Here is a 26,862-nt window from a genome sequence, read left to right on the forward strand (position 1 = left end):
TCGAAAAGTGAAAATCTTTCTGTTAATGAATGTCTGTTCTAGCAGTTCGACCATGTAGATTATTTTTTCGTAACATCCGTCTAATTGTTTCGGGGTCATATCTTTTTCCAAACTATCTTTTCACTTCATCTCGTAATTTTAGTGCATTTTTTGTAGGATTATTTGCTATTTTCCACTCTATTTTCCAAACTGATTTTCAACTCTATTTTCATTTCGGTAACGTTCCATGATGTGCTGAACTGCCGAACATTTATTTACCATTTTGGATATGTCTCTTACGCTATATCCATTTCTATGGTGAGTAATAATTAAAATTCTTTCACTAATCGTAGTTCGGCGAACCATTCTTAACTAATTTTGTTATTTGCCGATTAAATACTTTAAATTGTCAAATTAAACATAAAAATACCTGCAATATGAATTTAATACAACGACTACTTCGCAACTTTCAAATTGATAAGTTGTGTAATACTTCATCTTATCTGTATCATTTTAGCTGTGAATAATCAAAATTATACATAAAATAATTAAATATTTATGGTTATTTAAGTATGGTATAGTTGAAACCCAAAAATAGCTTATGCTATTTTATAATACTTCACTTTACTTGATTCACTTGATTACAAGTATTTTAACTTCAGTGTGTAATTTTTTTTAATAAATATTGAGTCGCTGAAACGAGCTAGTTTTATTGAGTAGCGATTGCATACTGTATATATACCATGCGGTCCACATGTATGGAATAAATTCATTTTTGGCGTTATTATGTACTATCTAAAAAAAACCTGAAACAGGTCGATTTTAATTCTTAAATTGACAATTTACAGTATGAAAATATTATCCCCTTCCAGCACTCCTTTTGAATTATAAGCACCCTCTCGAAAATTTTTAATAACAAAGGGGGTCGTGTGGCACCTTGTTAGAAAGGGATTTTAGTCCTCTGTTCAGAAATATAAACTTTTTTGAGTTTGTGCAATCATAACTGAGAAAATTGATTTTTACAATTAAATTAAATGTTCAACTTGACCACCATTATTCACTTCTTGACAATAACCGAGGCGATTTTGGAATTCTTATACAACATTTTGTATGACTTCGGGGGTTATTTTGTTAGTTTCTTCCGTTATCCTAACTTTTAAATCAGCAATATTGCCTGGTCTATTAAAATATACTTTAGAAATAATCAGGTATTTTCGTATCTGTTCTGCTAAACATTAGGGAAAAAACTTTGAAGATAATAAAATATTAGTCAAAAAGCCAAATAAACAATTGATATGAATCTAGTAGGCTGGAGACATTTAGATATTTAAAGTTACTAAAAGACATCAGTATAATATTTGTGCGCGTATTAAATTTAATTATGGCTCATTTGTCCGAGACTCAAAGAATAGACATTTTAATTACGATTGGTTTTGGTAATAAAACAAGACCTCAAAAGGAGGTTTGTGAAATGTTTAATAATAAATACCCTGGTCAACAAGTTGAAAAGAAGTTTCGTTATACAGGACATGTAAAAATTATTGAAAAATCAGGTAGAAATGGTCAATTTACTGATGAAAAAAAGTTAGATGTACTTCTAGAGATTGAGGAAAATCCGCACAAGACAACTCAAAAACTGGCTGCCGTGAATGACGTAAGTAAATCATCTATTTTGAGAGTTTTGCACCCTTACAAAGTTCAGTTGGTTCAGGAGTTAAATGAAGATGATCCCGATAGAAGGCAAGAATTCTGTGAAAGGATGATGGACAGAATGGACGCAGATTTGCAGTTCATAAACAAAATAGTTTTTTCTGATGAAGCGATGTTTCATTTAAACAAAACGATAAATTTTCAAATGAGATAGATCGATCCGTTTACTACCAACAAGACAGAGCTCTTCAGCATTTTGCACGTATAGTTAGAAATTATACTTTATTTAAATTAAACGAGGTTTTTCCCAATAGGTGGATTGGAAGATGTGGAAAGATCGAATGGCCGGCTAGATCCCTGATTTGACTCTTCTCGATTACTTCTTATGGGGTTATTTAAAATTTAAAGTATATTTTAATAGACCAAATAGTATTGCTAATAATCCCCGAGGTCGTACAAAATGTTGTGCGAAAATTCTAAAATAGCCTCGGCTGTTGTCATGAAGTGAATGGTGGTCATTTTGAACATTTAATTTAATTGAAAATTACATTGAAAAATATATTCTAAATATTATGTGACATTATTATCTTCATTCAACCTAAAGTTTTGTGATAGACATTATCAAAATTTTACATCTTAAAAATCAATTTTCTCAGTTATGATTGCACCAAACTTAAAAAACTTTATATTTCTGAGCAGAAGACCAAAATCCCTTTCTAACAAGGTGTCACACGACCTCCGTTGTTATTTAAAATTTTCGAGGGGGTGCTTATAATTCAAAGGGGGTGCTGGAAGTGGATAATATTTTCATACTGTAAATTGTCAATTTAAGAATAAAAATCGACCTGTTTCATGTTTTTTTCAGATAGTACATAATAACGCCAAAAATGAATTTATTCCATACATATGTTCCATACATTCCATAAATATCTACGATATCGTATGATAGAATGCTATAGACACAGTATCCTATTACACGGCACGGAAGCCTGGACGCTGACAATTATCTCGTTACAACGCCTGGAAAACTTTGAGATGTGCGTATTCCGCCGGATTCTAAAAATTCTATGGGCTGGTCATGTTACAAATTAAGAAGTTTTAAGATATATGAATGGAGATTGTGAACTTATTAAAAAAGAAATTATTAAAAAACGGAAAACATCTTATCTTGCACATATATTCGGACACAGGAGATATAACTTCCTTCAACTAATAATGGAAGGAAAAATAGAAGGAAAGCTAGACACCTTCAAACAATAAGAAAAGCACAGGATTGAAATTAATTTTTTGGTTTCTAGAAGGGTAAGGAGAGGGGATCAAAGAAGACCTATTGGGAGATATTTCTGTAAAAAGAAATAATATTGGTAGGACCCAAGGTACACACGTTAGAGAAATGTAAGATAAATGTAAGAAAACGGCCGAGTTGCTTGCAAATTTCTATGTATGTAGATGTAATAAATTAGGTAGGTTTTCCTTAAAAATAAAATCTTTAAGAAATGATAATTTTTGCTCTTTATGTCGGAACGGTACTACCTTTAAAAATATATCTTGTTTATCCATTTCTACAATTTTTACAATAATTTTATTATAGTACTTTAATAGTGAAAACTTTAAATAAATAATTTCATTCCCAATATCGTATGATATTTAATCAAGTCACTGATAAAAAAATACTTTATCAATAAAAGAATTCCCTCGATAAAATATTACTGAATTTATTCTGTGATATCAATCTATAATCTGTTAATATAATAAATTAGTTATTTATATAAAAACAAAATAAAAAATATTGTTGTCTTACTTGGTAATATAAAAAAAAACTAATAATTTAATTTTATCAGCCTCATTCATATTGACAGTTCAGACACAAATATCATAATTCTCTTTGCCTTTATCCCTATGAGGGATGGGCTTCCCTAATTACATTTCTACATGTTCTATCTTGAACATACCAATATTAATCCCGTTTTCTGACATATCCTATCCAATCGTCTCCCCAGGTCTTCTTTGGCCATTCTTTTCTCGTATCCACTCCTACCAGACTTCGACGTTTAACATGCCCGAACCATATTAACCTCTGCTCTCTCATTGTGACATCAATATTGTTGCCACCCCTCTCCGTTCGGCTCGCGGAGATAAGAATACGGCCGAGGTCAGAAGACCCTGCCTGTCGTAAGAGGTGACTAATGGGTTGGAATAGAGAGGTGGAGAGCCGTCGCTTGAGGTGTCGGGTCTGTAGAAACGCACTCGAGGCGCTTAGCCGTCACGGTCACCGGTCTACACTCCTAGTATCCGAGACGAAACTCTCGTGGGACCACTCTACTGTCATTGCAAGAGAACCGGGCGAGGTTGGACGAGCTGAGCCCGTACACACCTCTTTTGGCCTTACACCACCAATAGGGGCGTCGGTGTCTCGGCACGTACTCGCCTGGAGATATAAGAGTGGTAGAGGAGAGATCCTCGGCGGTGACCTGTCTCCGTGCGAGGTGGAAATTCCTCTGCCTTCGTCACCTGTCCGCCCGTGGGAGAGGATAACGGATGGGTAAGGTAATCGCAACACAGGTACTACGGGGAGGGTGGAGCCCCGCGATGCGTATGCAACGCGCCACCCTCATTTTGGTGTCGGACTCGTAGGGGCAGTGGAGGCGCTAAAAGTCGTATGCCGAAAGCCCAGGAAGACCAGGGTCCTGCCAGTTTTCATAATTAAAGGGCACAAAGCTTAGCTATGTTGCCATCCCTAGACTTCCCCTAATTTACTCATTCTTAATTTTATCCTTTTTTGCCACTCCACTCATCTCCATCTAAGCACTCTCATTTCCGCCACATGCATTGGTTTTTCCTCTTTTTAATAACTGTTCACCATTCAGTTCCATACATTATAGCTGATCTTCTGACGGTTTTATAAAATTTTCCCTTCGACTTCATTGAAATCTTTGTGTGACATTACACCACTCGCTTCCTTCGACTTCATCTATCCAACATTAATTTTACTGTATTTATCTGCATCTACTTCCTCATTAGTCTGTAATACCGATCCAAGGTATTTAAAACTATTACTTTTCACAATTATTTCACCATCCAAAGTTATCATTTTATTTGTAGTAACTAAATTTTTAAATGAAGATTCCAAATACTCAATTTTTTCGTCCTACTAAGTTTAAAACCTTTTTAACCTTTTTCCTCAAAAGCTTTTCTTCATTGTTTTTGTTCTAAGTGGCTTTCACTATTTCCTGCTAACACTATATTATCCGCAACATAAATCCGCTGTTATCTGATCCAAAACTAATGAGAATAAATAAGGACTAATCACCGAGTCTTGGTATCTCTCAGTATCTCCCACACCTGTCCCAACAATAGTTGTTACACCATCAGAAGGTCTCTCATAATATTTTCATATTCACTGGGAGATCCTTTTCTATTGAGCGTCCATCATAGAATATCTCCAGGAATTATATCATGAATACCATATAAGCTTTTTTTGCTGTATTTTTCTGCTTTAAACTGAAAATTGCATCCGTTGATGATCTGCGTAAAACGAAACTGATTGTCAGATATTTTGGTTTCTTCACCTATACGTATATCAATTACTCTCTTCCATATTTTCATAGTGTGACTAAGTAGTCTAAACTAAAGGCGACACGTTTACACAGTTGATATAGTTGGAAAATACCAGACCGGATTTACTCCAGAAAAATCAACAATTAACCAGATTCATTCAATAAGACAGATCCAAGAAAAAACATTGGAATTTAACATTGAAATCCATCACCTATTCTTCGACTTCGAGGCCGCATACGACAGTGTCACGAGAACAATACTATACCAATCAATGCGTGAGTTTGGTATACCAGAAAATTTTACCTGATTAACGAGAATGACAATGTTTAACTTGAAAGCCAGCGTTAGGATACAGGGAAAAATTCTCGATCCTTTGAGATAAAGGATGGACTCAGACAAGGGGATGCCCTGGCTCGCCTCATATTTAACATTGCCTTGGAAAAAGCAGTCTGAAGACGAAATAGTGACGGCGCTACTATGTACCATAGATCGATACAAATTTTAGCACGTAACATTGACATAATAGCGCGTAGCAAGCGAGATGTTGAGTCATATTTCCTAGAATTAGAAACGGTGGCGAAACAGGTCGGTCTAGTCATCAACGAAGACAAAACCAAGTACATGTTGGATCCTATAGTAAATGAGGAACGGGAAACAGAATTTTTTGAACGTGTTGACAGCTTCACATACCTTGGCTCACTAGTGACTACTACGAATAAAACAAGCGAAGAAATTAAAAGACGAATAAACCTTACAAATAGGGCATACTATGGACTCCAAAAACAATTCCACTCAAGAAATATCCAAAGAAAAACTAAAATTATTATGTACAAATCCTTGCCGAGGCCGGTCCTCACATACTCTAACACAGAAGGATGAAAGACTTCTGGGAATATTCGAGCTTAAGATACCCCGCAAAATATTTGGAGCTATAAACGATCAAGGGCAGTGGCGCAAAAGATTTAATTTCTAATTATACCAACTCTTTAATGCACCAGATCTCGTAACGTGCGTTAAAACACAGCGACTTAGGTGAGCCGGACACATAATACGATGCCTGACAAAATGATTGCTAAAATTCTAACGACAGGAACACCTATAGGAAGAAGAAGCAGAGGCCGACCGAGAATTAGGTGGTTAGATCGAGTTGAAATCGACTTAGGGATACTAGAGATCAGAAGATGTCACCACGTTGCCAGAAACCGAACAGAATGGCGACTAATCTTAGAGCAGGTCAGGATCCACAGAGGATTGTTGAGTCAAAGATGATGATGATGACTAAGTAGTTTGTACATTGTTGTATATCTCCCTTGTTTTTGTAAACAGATACTATACCGCGTCTCTATTCGTCTCGCATTTGTCCCACTTCCATAATTCTATTACAAAAACCTGTTAGCCAACTGTGACGGTTATTCACAAGTTGATTTCAAGTAATCGAATGAACTATTATCCAATAAAGTCGTTCCAGGGCGCACCTCAAATGTTGACAATATCATTTTAAAGTTATCTACTTTGATCTATGTTTGAAATTTCAATGTGATAGTACAAAATCCGACTGTAGGATCACTACGTTCATAACGTAGTTCATCAAACTCACATTTTTACATTTATTTAAAATTAGTATAATTAATAAAATTAATACATTGAAAAGAGGTTGCCAGTTAAAAAGTGGCCGCAAATATTTTTAATTCAATTAATAGTAATTAGTTTTTTACAAATATTTTATTTCGTTAATTTATTTTTTAAATAAAATACTCTGCATAAATGACGTATATGCACGTTTTTTTTTATATCAAATTAAAACTAATTTATGAAGATCTAAAGTTGCCTGAGAAAAAATGGTCGAAAATTAGGGTTGCCAGCTGTTAAAAACGCGAGGTATCAAAGATAAAGTAAAATATAGTTAGGGCGCAACGACACTGGTTTGACAAGTGATAATATGTGTATTATATATCTATCGACGCATGCTTTAAAAACTCCCACAACTGACATTTTTATTATTTAAAAAAAGATTAATTCAAACAAAAAGAACTATGATTTTAATAAGGGATTGATCAAATACGCGAAAAATGTGTTTAAATGATATCTTTTAGATGATAAAAATTAATAAGAAAATCATTTTTAAGTAGTTTATATTAGGTAGGCTACTTATTTTAATCTTTAGATTAACAACTAAAATTGTCGCACCTTCTATCATATTTTATTATTTCTTACTTCCTTTTTATTTGATCGCCATGTATTTTACCAATGCTAATTAATATTGATATAGGTATTCCTTTAAATGTTCATTAGTGAAAACTGTCGTTGTGGTAGACGAACATATAGGAAGTGTACTTATCTTGTTTTTGAAGGTCTCGAAATTATCGAAGCAAAATAAAACATGGACAACGTTTTACATAAACCACTAAAGGCCGAAATCCTAGTACAACAATTTGTAAGAGTTAGTAACTGGGTCGTGACTCGTGTATCAGTACAAGGTTCAAAGTCAGGTAAGAAATACGCCTTGACGTATCATGTATGTTCTTAAAAGATTTGTAGCGACACACAAGCTACTTTTGGATTACTATTCTTTTTCATACATTTTCGTTTCTGTTCACAAACGTTTGTTAATTAAGCTGTCATTCTATTAAAATATCTAAAAAAATATTACAGGTATCTGATCGTTTTAAGTCATCTATTTTTGTTTTACAAAGACCAAAGGCCGAAAATGTAGTTTTTTACCTTTAGCATTTTTTGATTATAGTAGGAGCAATTTTTGTATTGATAACCTATTGTGTTGTAAAGAGACAGTTAATTTGAATTTTCATCATTCATTTTTTTAAATAAAATACGCTGCTCATAACATATATGCAGGTTTTTTATATCAAATTAAAGCTAATTTTTTTCTTAATATGATGATATAAGGTTGCCGATTTTTCGGGAAATGCAAATTATTCAGTTGTCCGTATTTCATCGATTTACTCTAGTTTTAAAATGAAGCTTCGAAATGAATTACGATACCAATAATTGTGATATCTAAAGATATTGAAAAACAATTAAATATACGGATTTCCAAGCTATTTGTTGATTTATTACATGGATATCTATAGTTACCACCAACATGTCAAGTTATACCCACATGTCCAAAAGTTTGGAATACGTACAAATAATATATCTACGCCTATGGTGGTTTTAAAACTGTTGTTGATATTCATTCTAGAGCTTTTAAATAAAAATGATAAAAAATTTGAATCGTTTTTGTATGATTTTGGTCACATTCAACTGATTAGCGTATTTACACATTATTTCAGTCTTTGTTTAAATTTGAATTGAGCCGTAAATATGCCTAGAAACGTGATGTCTCATTTTGACAGATCTAGAGTAATTGCTTTATTACAACAAGGCTTTAGTCAAAGTTATATCGCGAATATTGTTGATGATACTTAGAGTGCTGTATCGAAAATTTAAAAAAAATTCCAAGATACAAATGACGCCTGGATCGTCCCAGAAGTGGTAGAAGTCGATGTACAACAGCAGCACAAGACCGGCAAATAACATTGATAAATCGTAGAAATCGTCTGGAATCTACAAGTAGTATATCCGGAGAAATTTCTAGGCTTCAAGGACTGAATATTTCACGGCAAACAATAACACGCAGACTAAATGCGGCAAATTTGTATCTTAGAAGACCGCTACGTGTTCCTAAACTAACCTACCAACACAAAATAGTAAGGTTGCAATGGGCTAGAGAAATGGTGCATCATGGTCCTAACTGGAATAACGTGATGTTCTCTGATAAGTCAAAAATTGGATTGGTATCTGATTCGCGAAGAACACTGGTTTGGAGGGCCCCAGACGGCAAGCCTGACTAGAAACAGCCCAACCGCGTGTCCCAGGTGGCAGTATTATGGTTTGGGGTGTTATTATGAGTGGTACACGGACGCCACTGCTGGATCTGGAGAGAAGAGTCACTGGTGCTGTGTACATTGAGGAAGTTTTAAATCCTGTCGTACGTCTATTCCGAGGGGCAGTAGGTGATGAATTTGTGTTTATGCATGACAACGCACCTCCTCATCGAACAGCAGCAGTACAAAATTTTCTGGAAGAAGAAGGAATATCTACATTACAGTGGCCCTCGAATTCCTCGACATTAACGTTATTGAACATGCTTGGGATATTCTCAAAACACGCATCAAGAAGCGAAACAATCCCCCTATTACACTTCTAGAACTAAAAGATGCTGCTCGTGAAGAATGGGAGAGAATTCCGCAAGCCCAGCTCGACCAGTTAATCGGTAGCATGCTAAATCGCCTACAGGCATGCATACAGGCCAATGGAGGAAATACTTATTATTAGTTTTATTAAAAATTATTTTTTTCTATACTAATTTATTTTTAAATGTAAGTTGTACAGTGTAAGTTTTTCACTCCAAGAGAATAAATAATTTTTTTGCATATCGTTTTATCTGGTTTTGAGATGTATTTAGTATTGTTGAGAATTGAAACAAAATGATGTTTAACTATTTAGAAGAGTTTATATATAAAAATCATAAAAAGATAAAATATTCCAATATTCCAAACTTTGTGTATGCACTTTATGCACACATTTTTGTAAAAATATGCATAATTCGTCGTTTTTGGATTTTTTATGCAGAATATTCAAAATATGCAATTTGCATATTTGCCCAAGTCTAGTAATGGCATAATAGCCGTATTATCAAGGTTTTACATGTTATTTACGGCCATTATTGCAAAAGCTGTCGACGTTCCTCGTTTAGTGCAAAAAATGGTTTTTTGCAATTATCTCGGCAAATTATTGATGGATTTGAAATTGTAAAATTCAAATTAAGTTTAAAATTGCTCTTACTATAATAAAAAAATAAACTATATTTTGTACTTCTACCTTTGTTTATAAAAAATAAGACCAATCTGATGGTACGTCGATAAGTACTTTTCATTAACTATGTCCCCCCTATGACCTAAACATAAAATACGAGTAATAAATTTTCCCGTGAATTCGATCATTTTATCTTTTATAGACTGGGTTATTCTTGTTACATGTTTCCAAGACAGATATCAGCAACTTGCTGATAATTTATATTTTGTAAATGCTGATTAATCTTAACCAATGAAATTTACTTTTAGTACAATATGTATTTTGTACTCACAAATTTGAAATTGCTTAAAAGCAATAACAAATGCAACTGCTCAATATAGTTTACAAACTTGCGTAAAAGTGCCATAAGTACTATTTTTTTGGAGCATTTCAACGAAGAGACAGAAAAAAAAGGCCATTATAGTTTTTCTCATATAAAAGTATGAGGTATATGATACGAGGTATATGATAGATGTCAGATACCGGTCAGGCAGTCGACATGCTTAATGGAAGTGAGTTCGACTCATGATTGTTATTATGGAAATTAAGAATATTCTTTCTTGTCACTGTTAAAATGAATCCGTTGTTTAAATCTGTTTTCTCGCTTCAAATTGTAATTAGCAAGTCTGGGCTATCATTTAAAAGTTGAATTAATTATTCAAATTTAAAAGTCAACTTTTGATTGGAAATTCATTATTGTCATGTTTTCCAAAAACTAAAAAAATTGATCCCTCTCAATACCAAATAAAGTGTACTTAAGTATATTCGCTGTGATAATATTACAGCATATCACTTTATAATATAAAAACTGAAAAAACACAACTCTATTCTACATAAATGAACTTAGCCAAATAGGGACAATTTAAGCTACTTAGTTCCAATCTGACTTAAAAAGATAACAAAAAAACCTAAATAGCGATACTGACTTATCGAAAGAAGATCGATTTTACATAAAGCGCTAGTTATTTATTTATAAAAAAAATACTATATCAAATGTGGGTATATATGGAACTGTGAGTACACGCTAGAGAGTTCCTAGGTGATTATACATTCAGCAAATCCTAAGATATTCAATCTTTTCATACTTATATAAATTATGAAAATAATTTAAAATATATGTATATACAATAAATGTATACCGTCTACATACTACATCCACTATTATAACATTTAATTGCAAATACAAAATAAATGTACCCCGCTTCGATATCCTATAGGTGATTTATCTCGAACCATGTACACCGTTCTTCGTCCTTTCATTTAGTTAATTGCTGCATTTTACTCGTTTTTTCTTCTTTTTAATACAGTTATTGTTATTCTTGACCTTGTGTGTATGTATTATGCTTTTGCTTCTCTCTGACTAGGAGTATCTTTTTATCTATTACGATTTATCTTCATTTCTGTTGTATTTTGATTTCTTAAGTTTCTATCATTGTGTCATGATAGGTATTATACCTTTCTTGAATATAGCGCATTCCTACGTTTGATCGACTTGAAGAAGCCATTTGATAGAGTAAGATTTAAAGATGTAATGCATCTCTTGTATAATAGAGATCCCGCTGAATATTATAAAAACAATTGAAAACATTTATCAAAACAATAAGATGGAAGTCAGAATGGACAAATTATGAAACCTACAGATACAGGCAATCGAATAAGACAGGGGGATTCACTATCCCTAAACTATGCAATCTAACATAGATCAATGTATAAAGAGCGTCAATAAAGAAGAGTATACAGAATGGGAAACAATGACATTAAAATTCTCTGTTACACAGACGATGCAATATTGGTAGCCCAAAATGAAGATAGCCTTTAAAGACTAGTTTACAGATTTAATACAAGAACAAAAGAATTTAACATGACGATTTCAACTCAGAAAATTAGAACAATAAAAATCAGTAGAGAACCAATAAGATGTAAATTAGAAGTCGATGGAGTTAGCATTGAACAAGTAATTGGCAAAAAGTACTTAGGGATTACACTGTCCAGCTATGGATACGTTATAAAAAAAGAAAGAGAGTATAAAGAGCAAATAGATTAGCAGGATGCCTTAGTAACACTATATGGGTAACCGACAAATTAACTGTGAGATTAAATCAAGAATCTATAAGACTAGTATAAGATCAATAATGACGTACGTATCAGGAACAAGACACGATACAGCCAAAACACAGAGAGTGCTGGAAACAGCAGAAATGCGATTACTCTGAAGAATTATCGGAAACACAAAATGGAAAAAAAATGGAGCAACCACATCAGTAGAATGGCGGACACAAGTGTCGTTAAAATAGCAAGGGACAAATCACTAAGTGGTAGAAGTTTCGGCCGATCGCGCAAGAGATAGAGTGACAATCTTCCACCCGCCAAAGAACAAGCACAATTGCTTATATAAACGAAGAAGATTTTTTAATTGTTTTTTGAGTTATTTGACAAAGGCTACATTCCTTAGTACCTGCCTGGTGGTAACTTTTGTTTGCCTTTTACGAATATAAGACTATTGATTTTATGCTATAATCTCTCTTGTCAGTTTTAATGCTGCACTCAGTAAGATAATCCTTTATTTGAGAATATTTTCTTTTCTCTATTTTGGATCATTCAACATATTTGCTTTTGAACGCCAGAAAAATCATTTTTGCTGAAAAAAAAAATCACAGCAATTTTTTCATTTATAATTTTTTTAGGTCCTCCCCCGGTGTCAAAAGAAATAATAGATGCCCTCCCCGTAGTAGAAGTGACGGAAGAACAAGTAACTGCGAAGCTGCAATGTTCGGTGTGTTGGGAGGATTTCCAGTTACGAGAAAACGTTCGTCAATTGCCATGTCTGCATATTTATCATGAACCTTGTATCCGACCATGGTTAGAATTGCACGGCACCTGTCCAATTTGTAGACAGAATTTAGGAAGTGATGAACAAACAAATAGCGACAATAACCAAGATTCTGGAGGTACTTCAAGTAATGGAGGTAAGTTTTTTGACTTTTTTATGTATAATTAAAAAATCGATTTTTCATTACAATAATCCTAATGTAAGAATTTTAGCGAGTGTTGTAGGCTTTTTGCGTACAATAGTTACGCAAACAATGGGTAACTATTGTACTAAACTCTGTAATCGTGGATGTAAAAAATTCAAAGATGTTTGATTTTGGTGCCACCAGCTTTATAAAGTATGGTCAACACAAAACAATTCCATTTTGGCTGCACAATTTAGAGTTAGCACATTAGTGCTAAAAAAGAGATATAATCAAACATTTTCATTGCCCTTTTGATATTTACAATACGATAGAAATGTGATTTAACTTTATAAACTCTTAAAAGGTTATTTAAAAATTTCACTAAAACTAGACCTATAAATAGATCTATTATAGGTGTAAAAAATTAAGGAAATGGAAATGGATTATTGGAGACGATGTTGCCGGCACACTAAACTTGATAGGGTGAGGAAAGTAGACATTAGGAGAGAAATGGAAATTGCCCTAGACATAATAGATACTCTCGAAGCCAAAAGACTAAACTGGTAGGACACCTGCAGAAAAATTCCTGGAAATTAATGGACTCCACCCACTAGAAGAAAACAAGGTGGATCAAGACAGTCATGAAGAGAAGATGTCGAAGATGTATTGACCGCCAGAGATTTAAAAACTGAAGATTGCTTCGACAGAAAACGCTGGAAATTAGGATGCGAGAAACGGCGCCAGCTGTAGAAGACTCGTCTATTATATATAGGTTTGTTAGGCGGAGTACACAAAATCAAAATGAATAACACATAACTATGTAGCAACACGGAGCTACGTACGTTGAGCAGTGTCCAAAAAAACGCAACTGGTCCTCTGGTCTGTCGACAAGGATCGATGTGTGTGCGGGCTTTCATTTGGTACCGTTAGCCTTGGAAGGACGGCAACGATCATGGCAGCGGTTCATGAAGTGGCAGTCCCCTAACGTTTTCCTTTAACCATTCAGTGTTGTAAATACGAAAAAGTCGCAGAGTGTTATGTCGGGACTTATGAAGACTGACGGAGTTGTGTAGCCTCATTATTTACTAAAAATTGTTGCTAGAAGTTCGATGAATAATGAATGTTTCGGTGCATTATAGTGATGAACAAACCAATGCCCAAAATTGGGGCTATTTCTTGCTCTCTGCTTCACGCAATCTTTTTGAAATTTGCACATAATTTTTTGTTGATTGTCTGACCCCTTGGAGCGTTTTCGTGATTCAAAACATCTTCATGATTGATAAAAAAAACGATAACTTTGAACCCACGTCCCGTTACCGATAATGTTGTTTTAAGTATATAACCATCATTAGGATCCGTTTCTGTGTCTAGAGCGACTTGTAAGCCAATCTTGTTTTGTTCTGCCGTGAGCACTTTTGGAATGCATTTGGCCGATACGCTAGTCAGTCCCAAATTCTTGATTAGAATCAGTTTTCGGAATTTCAAGATCACTTTTTAGTTTGCTCACAGTCAAACGAAGATTTTCATTTAAATTGCACCATTATTTTATCTGTGTTTTGTACAGACGTTTCTCCCAAAGGTAGCCTGCAATATTTGAATAGTTTTATCATAACTTGTTTTCAGTTTAAACTAAATTTAATACAAATTCGTTGCACTTATCTCTTATCTTTGCACACGGCTATTCAACTTAAAGTTTTTCATCGGTAAGATTTTGTTGAGAATTTAACCTTATTTTCAAACTCTTCATTCGGCTCATACTCATTCGCTCTTATTAGTTTCCAATACATTGTCATCAAACCACCTCAATCTGCCTTATTTTAACATTGAATTTTAAAATACAAAATGAGTCTAAAACTTACAACTTTATATTATAGTTTCAGAACAATAATAGCCAAAAACTTCATTCTCAGGCTCAGTTAGGCAAGGTAAATACTATTTGGTTGTTGTTTTGTGGTTTTGTGTGCAAAAACTAATTGTCGAATATTAATGTTTTTTTTTCTAATTGATCCAAGTTTAAATAACTGTAAATAAAATCCGTAGTCTAATTTATTTTCGAAACCAAATTCATATTTTTGCTTTAATCTGTGCCTTCTAAGAATTGCAAGGCAAAAAAGACGTTGATAAAGATGTTTTTAGAGACATGGGGAATCTAAAAATTGCATTCCACAACATATTTCCTCAACTAAGCAAAAATCCTTAGCGAATTGGTTTCTAGTACTCGTACAGATCAGCAAATCAAGATGCTGAAATTAAAAGAAGATCACAACTGGCATGGGGCGCTTTCGGCAAACTTATAGCATATATCTTGATAAACACCTCCATTCCTGTAAACTTAAAGAAAAAGGTGTATAACACATGCATACTACCAGTTTGTACCTACGGCTTGGAGACAGTAGCGCTTACCAAAAAATCTGCTAAAAAAATAGAAACAACGCAAAGAGCAATGGAACGAATCATGCTTGGAATATCACTGAGAGACAAGATTAGAAACACCGAAATAAGACGTAGAACGAAGATTAGGGATATTGTGGAAGAAATTACAAAAATGAAATGGCGCTGGGCAGGTCACCTAGCCCGATATAATGACAACAGGTGGACACGGAGAATTCTAGAATGGAGACCAAGGACGAAAACAAGAAGCATGGGAAGACCTCAAAAAAGATGGGTAGATGACATAAGAGCAGTGGCAGGCAAACAGTGGATTAGATTGGCTCAAGACAGATAAAGATGGAAGCAATTGGGAGAGACCTACATTCAGGAGTGGATGGAAAATGGTTGACAAAGAGGGACTCAGAGTATATCGGAATAAAGGGAAAAAGACAGTTAAGATTTGATTTCACGTATAGTGCGTCCGATGTCGCTAGTTGAGGAGATATGTTGTGTAATGCAGTTTTTAGATTCCCTATGTCTCTAATAAGATCTTTATCAACGTCTGTTTTGCCTTTTAATTCTTAGAAGGCACAGATTAAAGTAAAAATCTGAATTTGGTTTCGAAAATTAGTTTACGGATTTTAATATCAGATGTCGCTATCTGCGTCCATACGAAGCCATGTTAGAGTTGCTTCCTAAGACAGAAAAAAATTATTTTCACGTTCAGAGCGACTGTGAATAGCCGTTCTGAAGAGCCCTTTTAGGGCGAAATACGTATAAGCGGATACACAGACGCACTATACGTGAAATCAAATCTTAACTGTCTTTTTCCTTTTAACTTTAAATAACTACAATAAATGATTTGAGTTATTTTAGTGAATTTTACATTGCCTTTCACTTTATAGGTATGTATTAGTCAATATAGATCATTCTGTTCTCTAACTGCCAATTAAAAACCCAATAGCCAAAAAAAATGAGACAGTAGATGTCTGATAAATCTCATAAATAGTGTGACTTCACTTTTATAATCAGATTTATTTTTTTGCCTCTATATTTATTGCATGTTTGCTTTTGCTCTGATGATTTTACAATCATTATCATTCAAGCTGTAATCTCATAGTTATCCCGAAGGGTTATGGAAGCTTTGTTTAAGATTAGGTAACCAAACATTTAGCAATTTTGTTGTTTTATTTCTTGCTTCTGGCAAGAAACACGTTCATAAAATTGAAAAACTTACTTTGCAACCGTAACCTTAATCTAGAGATCCGCACAAGAATGCTACGTTGTTACGTTTTTTCTACTTTACTATACGGCATGGCAGCGTGGACAATAAAACAGTCTGAAATCAAAAAATTAAACTCCTTTGAGATGTGGTGCTACAGGAGAATCCACAGAATATCGTGGACTGAAAAAGTAACTAATATAGAGGTGTTACAAAGAATGAAGAAAGAATGTGAAGTCATAAAAACTGTTAAAATTAGAAATATTCAATATCTGGGTCATATAATGGGAAGATACAAGGGAAGAGAAACCAAGGACAACGCAAAATATCCTGGCTAAGAAATTTGAGAGAGTGGTTCGGTTGCAGCTCATTAGAATTATTCAGAAGCGCGGCCAATAAAATTAAAATAGCGATGATGATTTCCAACCTTCGATAGGAGAATGAACCTGAAGAAGTTGTTTTATTATTTCTAGATTGATTATTTCTCAATTCCTTTCTTTTTCATTGTTCAATGTTGTTACTAATATTGTCCATTATTTTTTTATACTGTTCTGGACTGCTTGGTTACTGTACATATTGTTTTGTTTGTGTCCCTAATTTTTTTATTAATAACCTATCACATCCTATTGAATCGAAATAAAAATAAAAAAATCAATCCTTTAGTTTTGTACGATCTCTCTCCATCGGAAGATTAGTGCAGCCAAAAACTACAACACATATACAGAAAACTGATCACCGATTCGGATTCAACATTAAAAGTGATGGTGAAAATTATGAAACCCGAAGTTTTTTTTAGTTTCCGAGAAAATTAGAAAAATACTTCTACTCTTTACAGTCGATTGTGGCAAATGGGCTACTCAAAAACATCCCTCCACAATTCTTTGTTCAGAGCATCTTGTCTCCACGTGGCAATGATTATTCGCAAGTCTTCTTGGATGTCATCTAGATATAATTTTTTGCCCTTCCTTTTTTTCTCCTTTCACTAGCTGCCAGAACTGTGGACTGTTTCTTTCAACCGCATTACATGGCCTAGCCATCTTAGGCTCAGTTTCATGTTTTGTACAATGTGGTTGCCGTCGTAACAGTGTTATTCTGGTTGGAACTGTTTCTACATGGCCTAGCCATCTTAGACTCAGTTTGATGTTTTGTACAATGTTAGCGTTCTCTGCATATTTGGTAAAATTCAAAGGTAAATCTTCATCCATTCATCATCGTTTATCCCACTCAGTATCGTAAATGTAATTAATAACTTTTCTTCAAAGCATTCTACTATTTCCCTATCATTTTAATTTCATTGTCCGCATTTCTACTGCATATATTACTTTTAGTTTTATATATTTTAACTTCTGTATTTCTACTGAAGAGACATTTTGACCTCCTTAGTGAAGTCAGTCCACAATATCATTTGTTTTATGATAATATTCTTCTGATTTATTTCAGTGGCATTATGGTTATCTGCCTTCACCAGTAATCTTATGTAGATAAATTTACCTTCGAGAAAGTTATTCAGAGTGGATGAGGTTTTGTACAATTTAAACCATTCTTCTTAAGCTGCAACTGTGTGACATTCATCATCCCACCAAATCGATTTTTGTCTATCTTTAGGAATGAAGGGTACGTTTTCAAGGATAGAAGCTTCGCCGCTTGTATTGATTGCTCTATTTAGAGTAAGTGCCATTTGATAACAGTTATCATAGTATACAACATTCTTTAGTTCCACTTCAAGAATGTTCTGGAGTAATTCCCAGTTGGACTTCTCTAAACTCCAGTTCCTTATTGGATAGACAGTGATAGAAGGTACATCAGTATTTAATTTAATGGAAATAATATAATGATAAGATCCATGAGTTCTATCCAATGTTTGCCAACGAGCTACTGTAGTTAACCCAGAAGTTACTAACGTTAAGTCTACAGCTGATTTTGTGGGGTTTGGAGGAGTAATTCTGGTTGCGGAACTATCATTTAGAATTATTAAATTCATATCAGCTAGCGCATTAATTATCCTATTGCCATCAGTATCATTCTTTAGAGAACCCTACTCCGCATGATGGGCATTAAATTCGCCTTCCAGTATCGTCTCTCCTTCAAGTGAGGAACACCAATTAAAATGCCGTTCCCATTCCTGGGTGCTTACCTTCTTCTCAGCTTTATATAACGAAATAATATTAATTAATCTGCCATTAGATACAGTAGAACGACTATTCCATTGCATTAAATTTAAATTATTTGAACTATTATGAGCCATTGGATGTGGATAAATGTTCTAATAAATTAGAAATGTGCTTTTTATTAAATTTTTATCATTGTGTAAACTGTCCTTATAATTTCAAACATCTGAGGGAAAGCTGAATACTATATTAGAAATGCCTTCAACTATTTTTTCTTTATGCATCATGAACTCATCCCTATAAGGATTTGATAAGATCGACGAACTGGCCGTATTTTTCCCAACTCTTTCATTATTAATATTATCGCTCTCATTCAGTTTTCTTTTTTTTTAGTGATTCAGAGGTGTTACTTGATGTGGAATTTCTTTTCACATTTCTCGGTTTAGACTGCTTACTGAAGGTAAATTGATATTTCTAGAAGGTAGTGGATGAAAACTGGGGGACTATCCCGTGTGGGGTACAGTCCCCCATAGGGCGCGTCCCCGGGAAAGCGTATAGGGGAATGCCTCCCAGATGTGGGTGGTACCGGAAAAATGAAATACCCGGCGTGGACCAGAGTGGACGGCTACGAACAGCGTCTGATCCAGAGTGGGCGGCTGATACAGAACCACCAACCCGTCTGGCAAGCGAGGTGTTTTAATGCCAAAAAACCCTCTTCAGAAAACATGTCGAATTATGAAACAAACGGAACAAGACCCCAGGTGGGTAGAGTTACTAACTTGGAATCCTACACCGGGAAACCGGTCCGCCTCAAGGATTCTGGGCGAGGCAAATATTCGACAAAAATAAATGTAGGAACGTATAACATCAGGTCCATGAACGAAGACACTAAAATCCACGAACTAGAGGAAGAACTGACTAAAATACAGTGGGGTATTATCGGCATATCCGAAGTAAGAAGAAAAGGAGAACAAAAAATACAGCTAAAATAAAGGTAATGAAGAAAACACCAACAATGGAGTAGGATTTATAATAAATAAAAAAGTAGTTAAACACTTACAATCTACCAAGGGCATGTCAAATAGAGTAGCATACACGACGCTTAAATTAAAAAGAACGTCCTTAAAAATCATACAGGTGTACGCTCCAACAAGTACCTACAGCGATAAAGATATTGAACATATCTACGAAGACATAACAACAGCTATGGAAGGAAAGAAATCAAAATTAACGCTAATAATCGGGGGCTTCAATGCCAAAATAGGAGAACAATTACATAAAGAAGAAGACATGAATTACTTGGAGGAGAAGCAACTATATGCAATGGATACATTCTTTAAGAAAAAAACCCAAAGAAAATGGATATGGATTAGTCCCAATGGTGAAACTATAAACGAAATTGGTTATATTCTTTCAACGCAAAAATCCATGGTTAAAGACGTAAGAGCCCTAAATCGCTTCTCAACTTGTAGCGACCATAAACTAGTCCGAGCCAAGCTGATCATTGCTAGTAGAGTTGAAACAAAAAAGAAAATGGAAAATAATCAGAAATTAGACATGGAAAAACTAAAACAAGAAAAAACGGACGTACGAAAAGAGAATAAAGGAAATATTGCCGACCAAGGAAGATATAGAACACAAACATATCGATGAAATAAACATGATATTTACTGAAACTCTAATGAAAGTGGATAAAGAAGTATCACAGACAACAAAAAAGAAAGTTTCATATCCCAGGAAACAAAGATTCTTATGAACACAAGAAGAACATTACTAGAAAAAGGGGACAGAAATAAAATGGAATACAAAGAAATAAACAAAACTATTAGAAAAAATATCAAGGAGTGTAAACGGAGAGTACAGGAAGAAAAGATAAAGAAAACAATTGAAAAAAATAGAAACATGAAGTGCTTAAAGCAGAACCTGGGAAACATACAAATTAATAGCATAAAGAACAAAGAAGGAGTGGAGACCAAAAATATAAAAGAAATTTTACAGATAACGCACGAACATTATACAAATCTCTATAAAACAGAACAAAAACCAACCCATGAAATCCGTAATCAGTTACAACTGAAAAGAAAGAACGTTAACTCTGATCTACAGCCAGAAATCAGTAAAAATGAAATAAAAAAGGCACTCAAAGAAATGATGAAAAACAAATCTGTGAAAGATGGAAGAACTGTGGAAATGCTAAAAAATGGGGGGAAAACTACAGTGGCACAAAACAAATACCCACCACATGGAAGGAGGCAATAACACTATTACTATTTAAGAAAGGCGATAGAAAAGATCTGAAAAACTATAGGCCCATAACGCTACTGAATGTAATGTACAAACTCTTAACTAAACCAAACACACAGATTAACAACTAAGTTAGATAATTACCAGTCAATAGAGCAAGCCGGTTTTAGAAAAGGATTCAGTACAAGCGACCATCTGCTTACGATAAAAATATTAATTGAAAAGTCCAACGAATATCAAATCCCAATGTATATGGCATTTTTAGACTTTGAAAAAGCATTCGATAAGGTGGAATATTGGGCAGTAAAGAAGTCTTTACAAAATAGGAGAATAGACTATAGATATACGGACTTAATTTCCAATATATATATATATATATATATATATATATATATATATATATATATATATATATATATATATATATATGATCAAGCAGCAACATCCATCAAAATAGTTGAACAAACGGAGCCCATTAAGATACGGCGAGGAGTCATATAGGGTAACACTATATCACCCAAACTATTCAATCAAGCTTTGGAAGACGTTATGAGGAAATTACAATGGAAAAAACGGGGTATTAACATAAATGGCCAAAACTTGAATCACTTTGACAATACAATAGAAAGACGTAATAATTTGGATTATTATAGACTTCTTCAGCTTCCTGAAACAAGATATTTTTTGTTGCCATGATTTCCTTCATTTTACGCTGTTTAATGTATTCTGAGCATTCTCTTAATAGTGCCGAGTGCTGCTGAGCGCAGTATAAACATTTGGTTACCATAGAGCAATCCCTATTAATATGATTTCAACCACAGTTTTTACACAGTCTATACCTTAAGCATTTCTGACACTGTATAACAAGATATATGTACGGTCTCTCCGAAAAAATACAACTATTGATTATGACTTCCTTTGATAAAGATAATCCGATGAATTTTATACATACAAGTTGTCTATTTACTAGTTTAGTTTCATTTGTTTCTGTAATGACTCTACGCTTTAGTCGTTTCAGTTCTTTAATATTACTATCTGGATCCTCACATTTAAGTTTTTCTAATAGCGCTTTTCGCTAAACACTGTATCAACTGATCTAATTAAACCACGGCGTTCCACAAAAAACTGTGGGACACAGGCAATTAAATTGTTGGCTTCTAAGTAGCTAAGTACAATATTATTAGCAGATAAAGCATTATTTAAAACTACCTTAATTTTGTTTCTACCAATATATTTAATTTCAGCAATGCTACTTTTGAAATTATTTAAATGTAACTAATGACCAACTCTAATCGGATATAATTTACCAATATTTCTATCAGTAGATTTTGACGTAAATAATAAACGGACCGGTATCGCTTAAGTGATAAAGAATGTTTTTATCATGTTTTTTCTCAGAACTAAAAATATTATCTTTATTATAATTGTCTTTAATTGGAATGGACTCACCAGGAATATCCATAATTGTTCCATCCAGATCATTAATTTTCTTTCTAACAAACATTACTAAATATAATATATTGTCATCAATACACAGCTATAAAATACGTCTACTCTGCTTAAAAGCTTAGATGAAACCGTATTGAAACCTGATTATTTTAAGTTGTTTTTCTCCCATTTGGTATCCTTTTTTAGTTCTTACTTTTTTTTATTATTTCATCCAGCAGCTTTAACTCCAAAAAATAGTCGGGTTCTGACACATGTATCATAACCAAATTTTTTAATGTGTTTTTGTTGAGTCCAGTGTACAGTCTGTTTTTGTGTTTTGTCAATGAAATATTTTAACATAGATTCAGCTTAAATGAAAATTTCTGTATTTTTGTACCAAATGATGGTAAATGGGTGCAGTTCAATACAGTTGTTCAGAGCTGCAGCCAACAAAGTGAAGATTGCTGTGATGGTAGCCAACCTCCGATAGGAGACGGTACTGCAAGAAGAAGAAGAAATACCAAATGAGATCATTCCTAGTAGTGATACTTTTAAAAACGACCATAGCTCTGAAGATGGCTTTGTAAGCCGAAAGCGCTCAGCTAGGAAATTAATGTTGAAAAGATGCAATTATCGCCATTCTTCTTCTTCTGCTAGTGCCTATCCTCTATGGATGTTGGCTACCACAATGGCCCATCGTATTTTATTAGCAGCTGTTCGAAATAGGTCTATGGTGGTCATACCTGTCCACTGTCTCAGATTCTTCAGCCAGGATATTCGGCGGCGTCCTGGTCCTCTATTTCCTTCTATTTTCCCTTCTAATATCAATAGTAGGATTCTGTATTTATTTTCATTTCTCACTATATGTCCGAAGTATGCTAACTTTCTTTCTTTAATTGATTTCCAGACTTCAGGTTCTTTTTGTAAACGTTGCATTACTGCGTCGTTAGTTATATGATGTACATATGATATTCTGAGCATGCGACGATAGCACCACATCTCGAAAGACTGCAACCGTCTGCAAGACGCATCAGTGAGTGTCCATGCCTCTGCTCCATACATAAGAACAGAAAACACATAACAATTAAGGATTTTGAGTCGGAGATGTAAGTTCAAGGTTAAATTGCAGAGAACTTCCTTCATCTGTTGGAAGGCACTCCTTGCTTTTTCGATCCTACATTTAATCTCCTATGAGTGATCCCAGTTGTCTGTGATGTTGCATTCTAGGTATGTTATTTTTTCTGTTCTATCCAATAACTCATTGTCTGCCATAAACTTTGCATCTGTATCTTGGTTTTTGCTTATGATCATAATTTTCGTCTTCTTATTATTAAGTTTCATTTCATATTTTCTACCGATGTTAACTACTTGATCTATCAGTCTTTGTAATCCTTCAGCACTATCCGCAACAAGGAAAGTGTCGTCTGCATATCTTAGATTATTTATTACTTCACCGTTAACAATCACGCCATCAGTCGTTTCTCCCAAAGCTTCTTGAAATAGATGTTTAGAGTACGCATTAAACAGCAAAGGCGAGAGTATGCGACCTTGTCGTACTCCTCTTTGTATTGGGACTTCATCGGATAATTGATTGTCTACTCGAATCTTGGCTACTTGTTTCCTATAGAGATTGGCTATTATTATTATATCCTTGTCATCGATGTTTGCGATTCGTAAAGTTTAAATAAGCCTTTCATGCTGTACTTGGTCAAATGCCTTTTCGAAGTCAATGAAACAGGCAAGAACATATGTATTAACATCTCTTGCTCGTTGTATCAATACTTGTATACTAAAAAGTGCTTCTCTTGTGACAAGACCGCTGCGAAATCCAAATTGTACATCAGCAATACCCTCCTCCAATTTCTTGTATATGCGAGCATGGATGATGTTTAAGAATATTTTGAGTGAGTGGTTCATGAGGCTAATGATTCGGTGTTCTTCATTTCTTAGTATTTGCTTTTTTCTTGGCAGTGGTATAAATATGGACATGTACCAATCTTTTGGTAAAGTTCCTGTTTCATATATACGGTTAAATAATTCTGTCATAATGTCAAGTTGATTATCTTCTATCAATTTCAATACCTCAGCATATATTCCATCAGGTCCTGGCGCTTTGTTGTTTTTTAGACGACTTATAGCAGATCTTACTTCTGATTTTGTTATTGTTGGTCCATTCTCGACGTTGTCATATACTTCAATGTGTTGGTTGTCACTGAACAGTTCTGCTATATATTCCTGCCATCTGTCCAGTTTTTCTTGCGTATTGAATAGTATGTTTTCATCTTTATCAAATAGTGCAGTGGGCATTGTTGTTCTATATATTCCTGCCACTTCTTTGATCTTCCTGTGCATATTGAATATATCATGTTTTTTCTCGCCATAGTTTGTCCGAAAGGATCTTCCCGGCAAAAATGACATACGATTATTATTATTAGAATCATTTTTTTATACTAGTTTAAAAACTTTTCATTTTCATAAACGATGACTCTTAATGTTGGGTAATTACGTTGATTTAACATGAATAAAAGAAAAATTTTAATTTAACGTTTTTGTTTTAAATTGCAGTAAATATTTATTAGTTTTTTTTTAATTATTTTCAGCTAATACTCCGTACAACGTCCTACGCAGCCTATTCAATTCCCAATCTAGCAATTCCTCAAGCAATTCTAGCAACTCTAGTTCAAGTTCTTTCGAAAGCTCTGGCGCTAGAACCAGGTCGAGATCACATAGTGATTCCACCATGTAACCGTAACATAGTTTATTGATATTTAAAACAAAAGTGAAATTCAGTAATATAGAAAAGTGCTTGCTTTATAAAATTATGTATAACATATACTTTGAGATCAAACGGTGGACACTGAATTATGAATTGTTAGCAAGAACTGATAAACTTGTCAAAAAACAATAAATAAAAACTACAAGTTGTTTCCTTTAGTATGCTACTTTTATCTTTCTTAATTGCAATTTTATTTTTTAATGTTATGATCAAAATATGACGGAAGTTAACTCTACGTGATGTGTATTGTCTTTTTGATCCAATAATAACCATTAGAATCGATATTGGTTCTGTTTGGAAATAAAATTCAGATAATATGTTTGAGTTTTAAACGTTTTTCTCTGCTTTTTATCATCATTATAATTTTTAAAACTGCGGATATCATGATCTGTTTAAAATCGACTTAAGTGAATAAGAAGGAATAATGTTCAAACTAATTATAGAAAAATGATCGAATGTATTATTAAAACACTGCAAATACTGTATAAATAAATATATTAAAAATTTTAAACATGCTTTGTATATACTACAGAATACTTCGAAAATATTTTTAAAAATGTTAAAACAGAAAAAAATATCAGATTTTCAAAAAGGGATATTTGTTACTAAATTAATTCCATTAAAAACAAAAATTTAAATACTTAGTCCTGGATTTTTTTGAAACCGTTATGAAATGACACAATTTACAAATAAATTTTTATTCGATTAATATTTTGAAAATTTCATTGCCTATATTTTGACCATAACATTTGTCATTAAAATTAGATTTTACCAATTTTTGGTGTTCACCGATTGATCTGGTAAGGCACTCTCTGACGAGATTGGCGAGCAATGGATAACGATTTTGTCAAGTAATACCGACGTCGTTTTGCTAATAAATGAGAATAAAACCAATATATTTATTTTCTTCCTTGGTGAGTTTTTATTTAAAAAGCGAATGTAGCGAAGTAGTCATTTAAAATAATATTGTATTTATTACATGATTTTACTATAAAAATATTTAATTTCTAGCCAAATCGACAATATAAACCAAAGTTGCTGTTTTTTTAAATCTGGAGTTTTAAAAAAAGGGCCAATATATTTTAAATTAGTCTCTTCCGTTAACTACAAAACAATAAGCTTCAGCATTAATCCATGGTATTCTTCCAATGAAGATTAAACTGTATAACTGAATGTGCGTTTTCATTTTTTGACTGACCTGAACAATTTTTTCTTGCGATTAGCTCGTTTTGTTCTCGTCTTATGTGCTCGATGTTTGCACTGTCAAGTTTTTGATTTCAATTTATTTTATTTAGTTTGTACAATTTCATAATTTTCTCAATTCGTTCTTTTGTGTTGAATTAGTCTCAGATCCTACTGCAAAATCACTACGTTCATAACGTTATTAATCAAACTCAAAATTTTACATACATTTAAGAATAGGAAAATACATTGATAACAGGTTGCCAGTCAAAAAGTGATTGCAAAAAAATCCAATTAATGGTAATTAATTTTTGAACAAAAATATTAATTTATTTTTTAAATAAAATAGGCTGCTTATCATGTATATGCATGTTTTTTTATATCAAATTGGAGTAATTTTTTTAATATGATGATATACGTTTGCCTGAGAAAAAATGGTCGTAAATTAGGGTTGCCAGCCGTTAAAGACGCAAGGTATCATTAATAAAGTAAAAGAATGTGCTAGTGCGTAATGTCCATGGTTTGACAGGGTGAGTG

The 26,862-nt window shown here is 33.7% G+C and overlaps 1 protein-coding gene across 3 annotated transcripts in view; it reads left to right on the top strand.

The window, feature by feature from the left end:
- Positions 1-26,053, top strand: part of Iru (E3 ubiquitin-protein ligase Iruka) — a 56,105-nt gene extending 30,052 nt beyond the window's left edge. For 2 of the 3 annotated variants that reach the window (XM_072529555.1, XM_072529554.1), the window contains exons 5-6: positions 12,726-13,007; positions 24,968-26,053. In XM_072529555.1, the coding sequence (XP_072385656.1) occupies positions 12,726-13,007; positions 24,968-25,113 (428 nt within the window). In that variant the 3' untranslated portion in view covers positions 25,114-26,053. Of the gene's footprint in view, positions 1-12,725; positions 13,008-14,869; positions 14,921-24,967 lie in introns of all 3 variants that reach the window. The other variant, XM_072529556.1, reaches the window with a different exon arrangement.
- The last annotated feature ends 809 nt before the right edge of the window (positions 26,054-26,862 follow it).

The sequence above is a fragment of the Diabrotica undecimpunctata genome, chromosome 4, assembly GCF_040954645.1.
Source record: "Diabrotica undecimpunctata isolate CICGRU chromosome 4, icDiaUnde3, whole genome shotgun sequence".
Classification (NCBI taxonomy): Eukaryota; Metazoa; Arthropoda; class Insecta; order Coleoptera; family Chrysomelidae; genus Diabrotica; species Diabrotica undecimpunctata.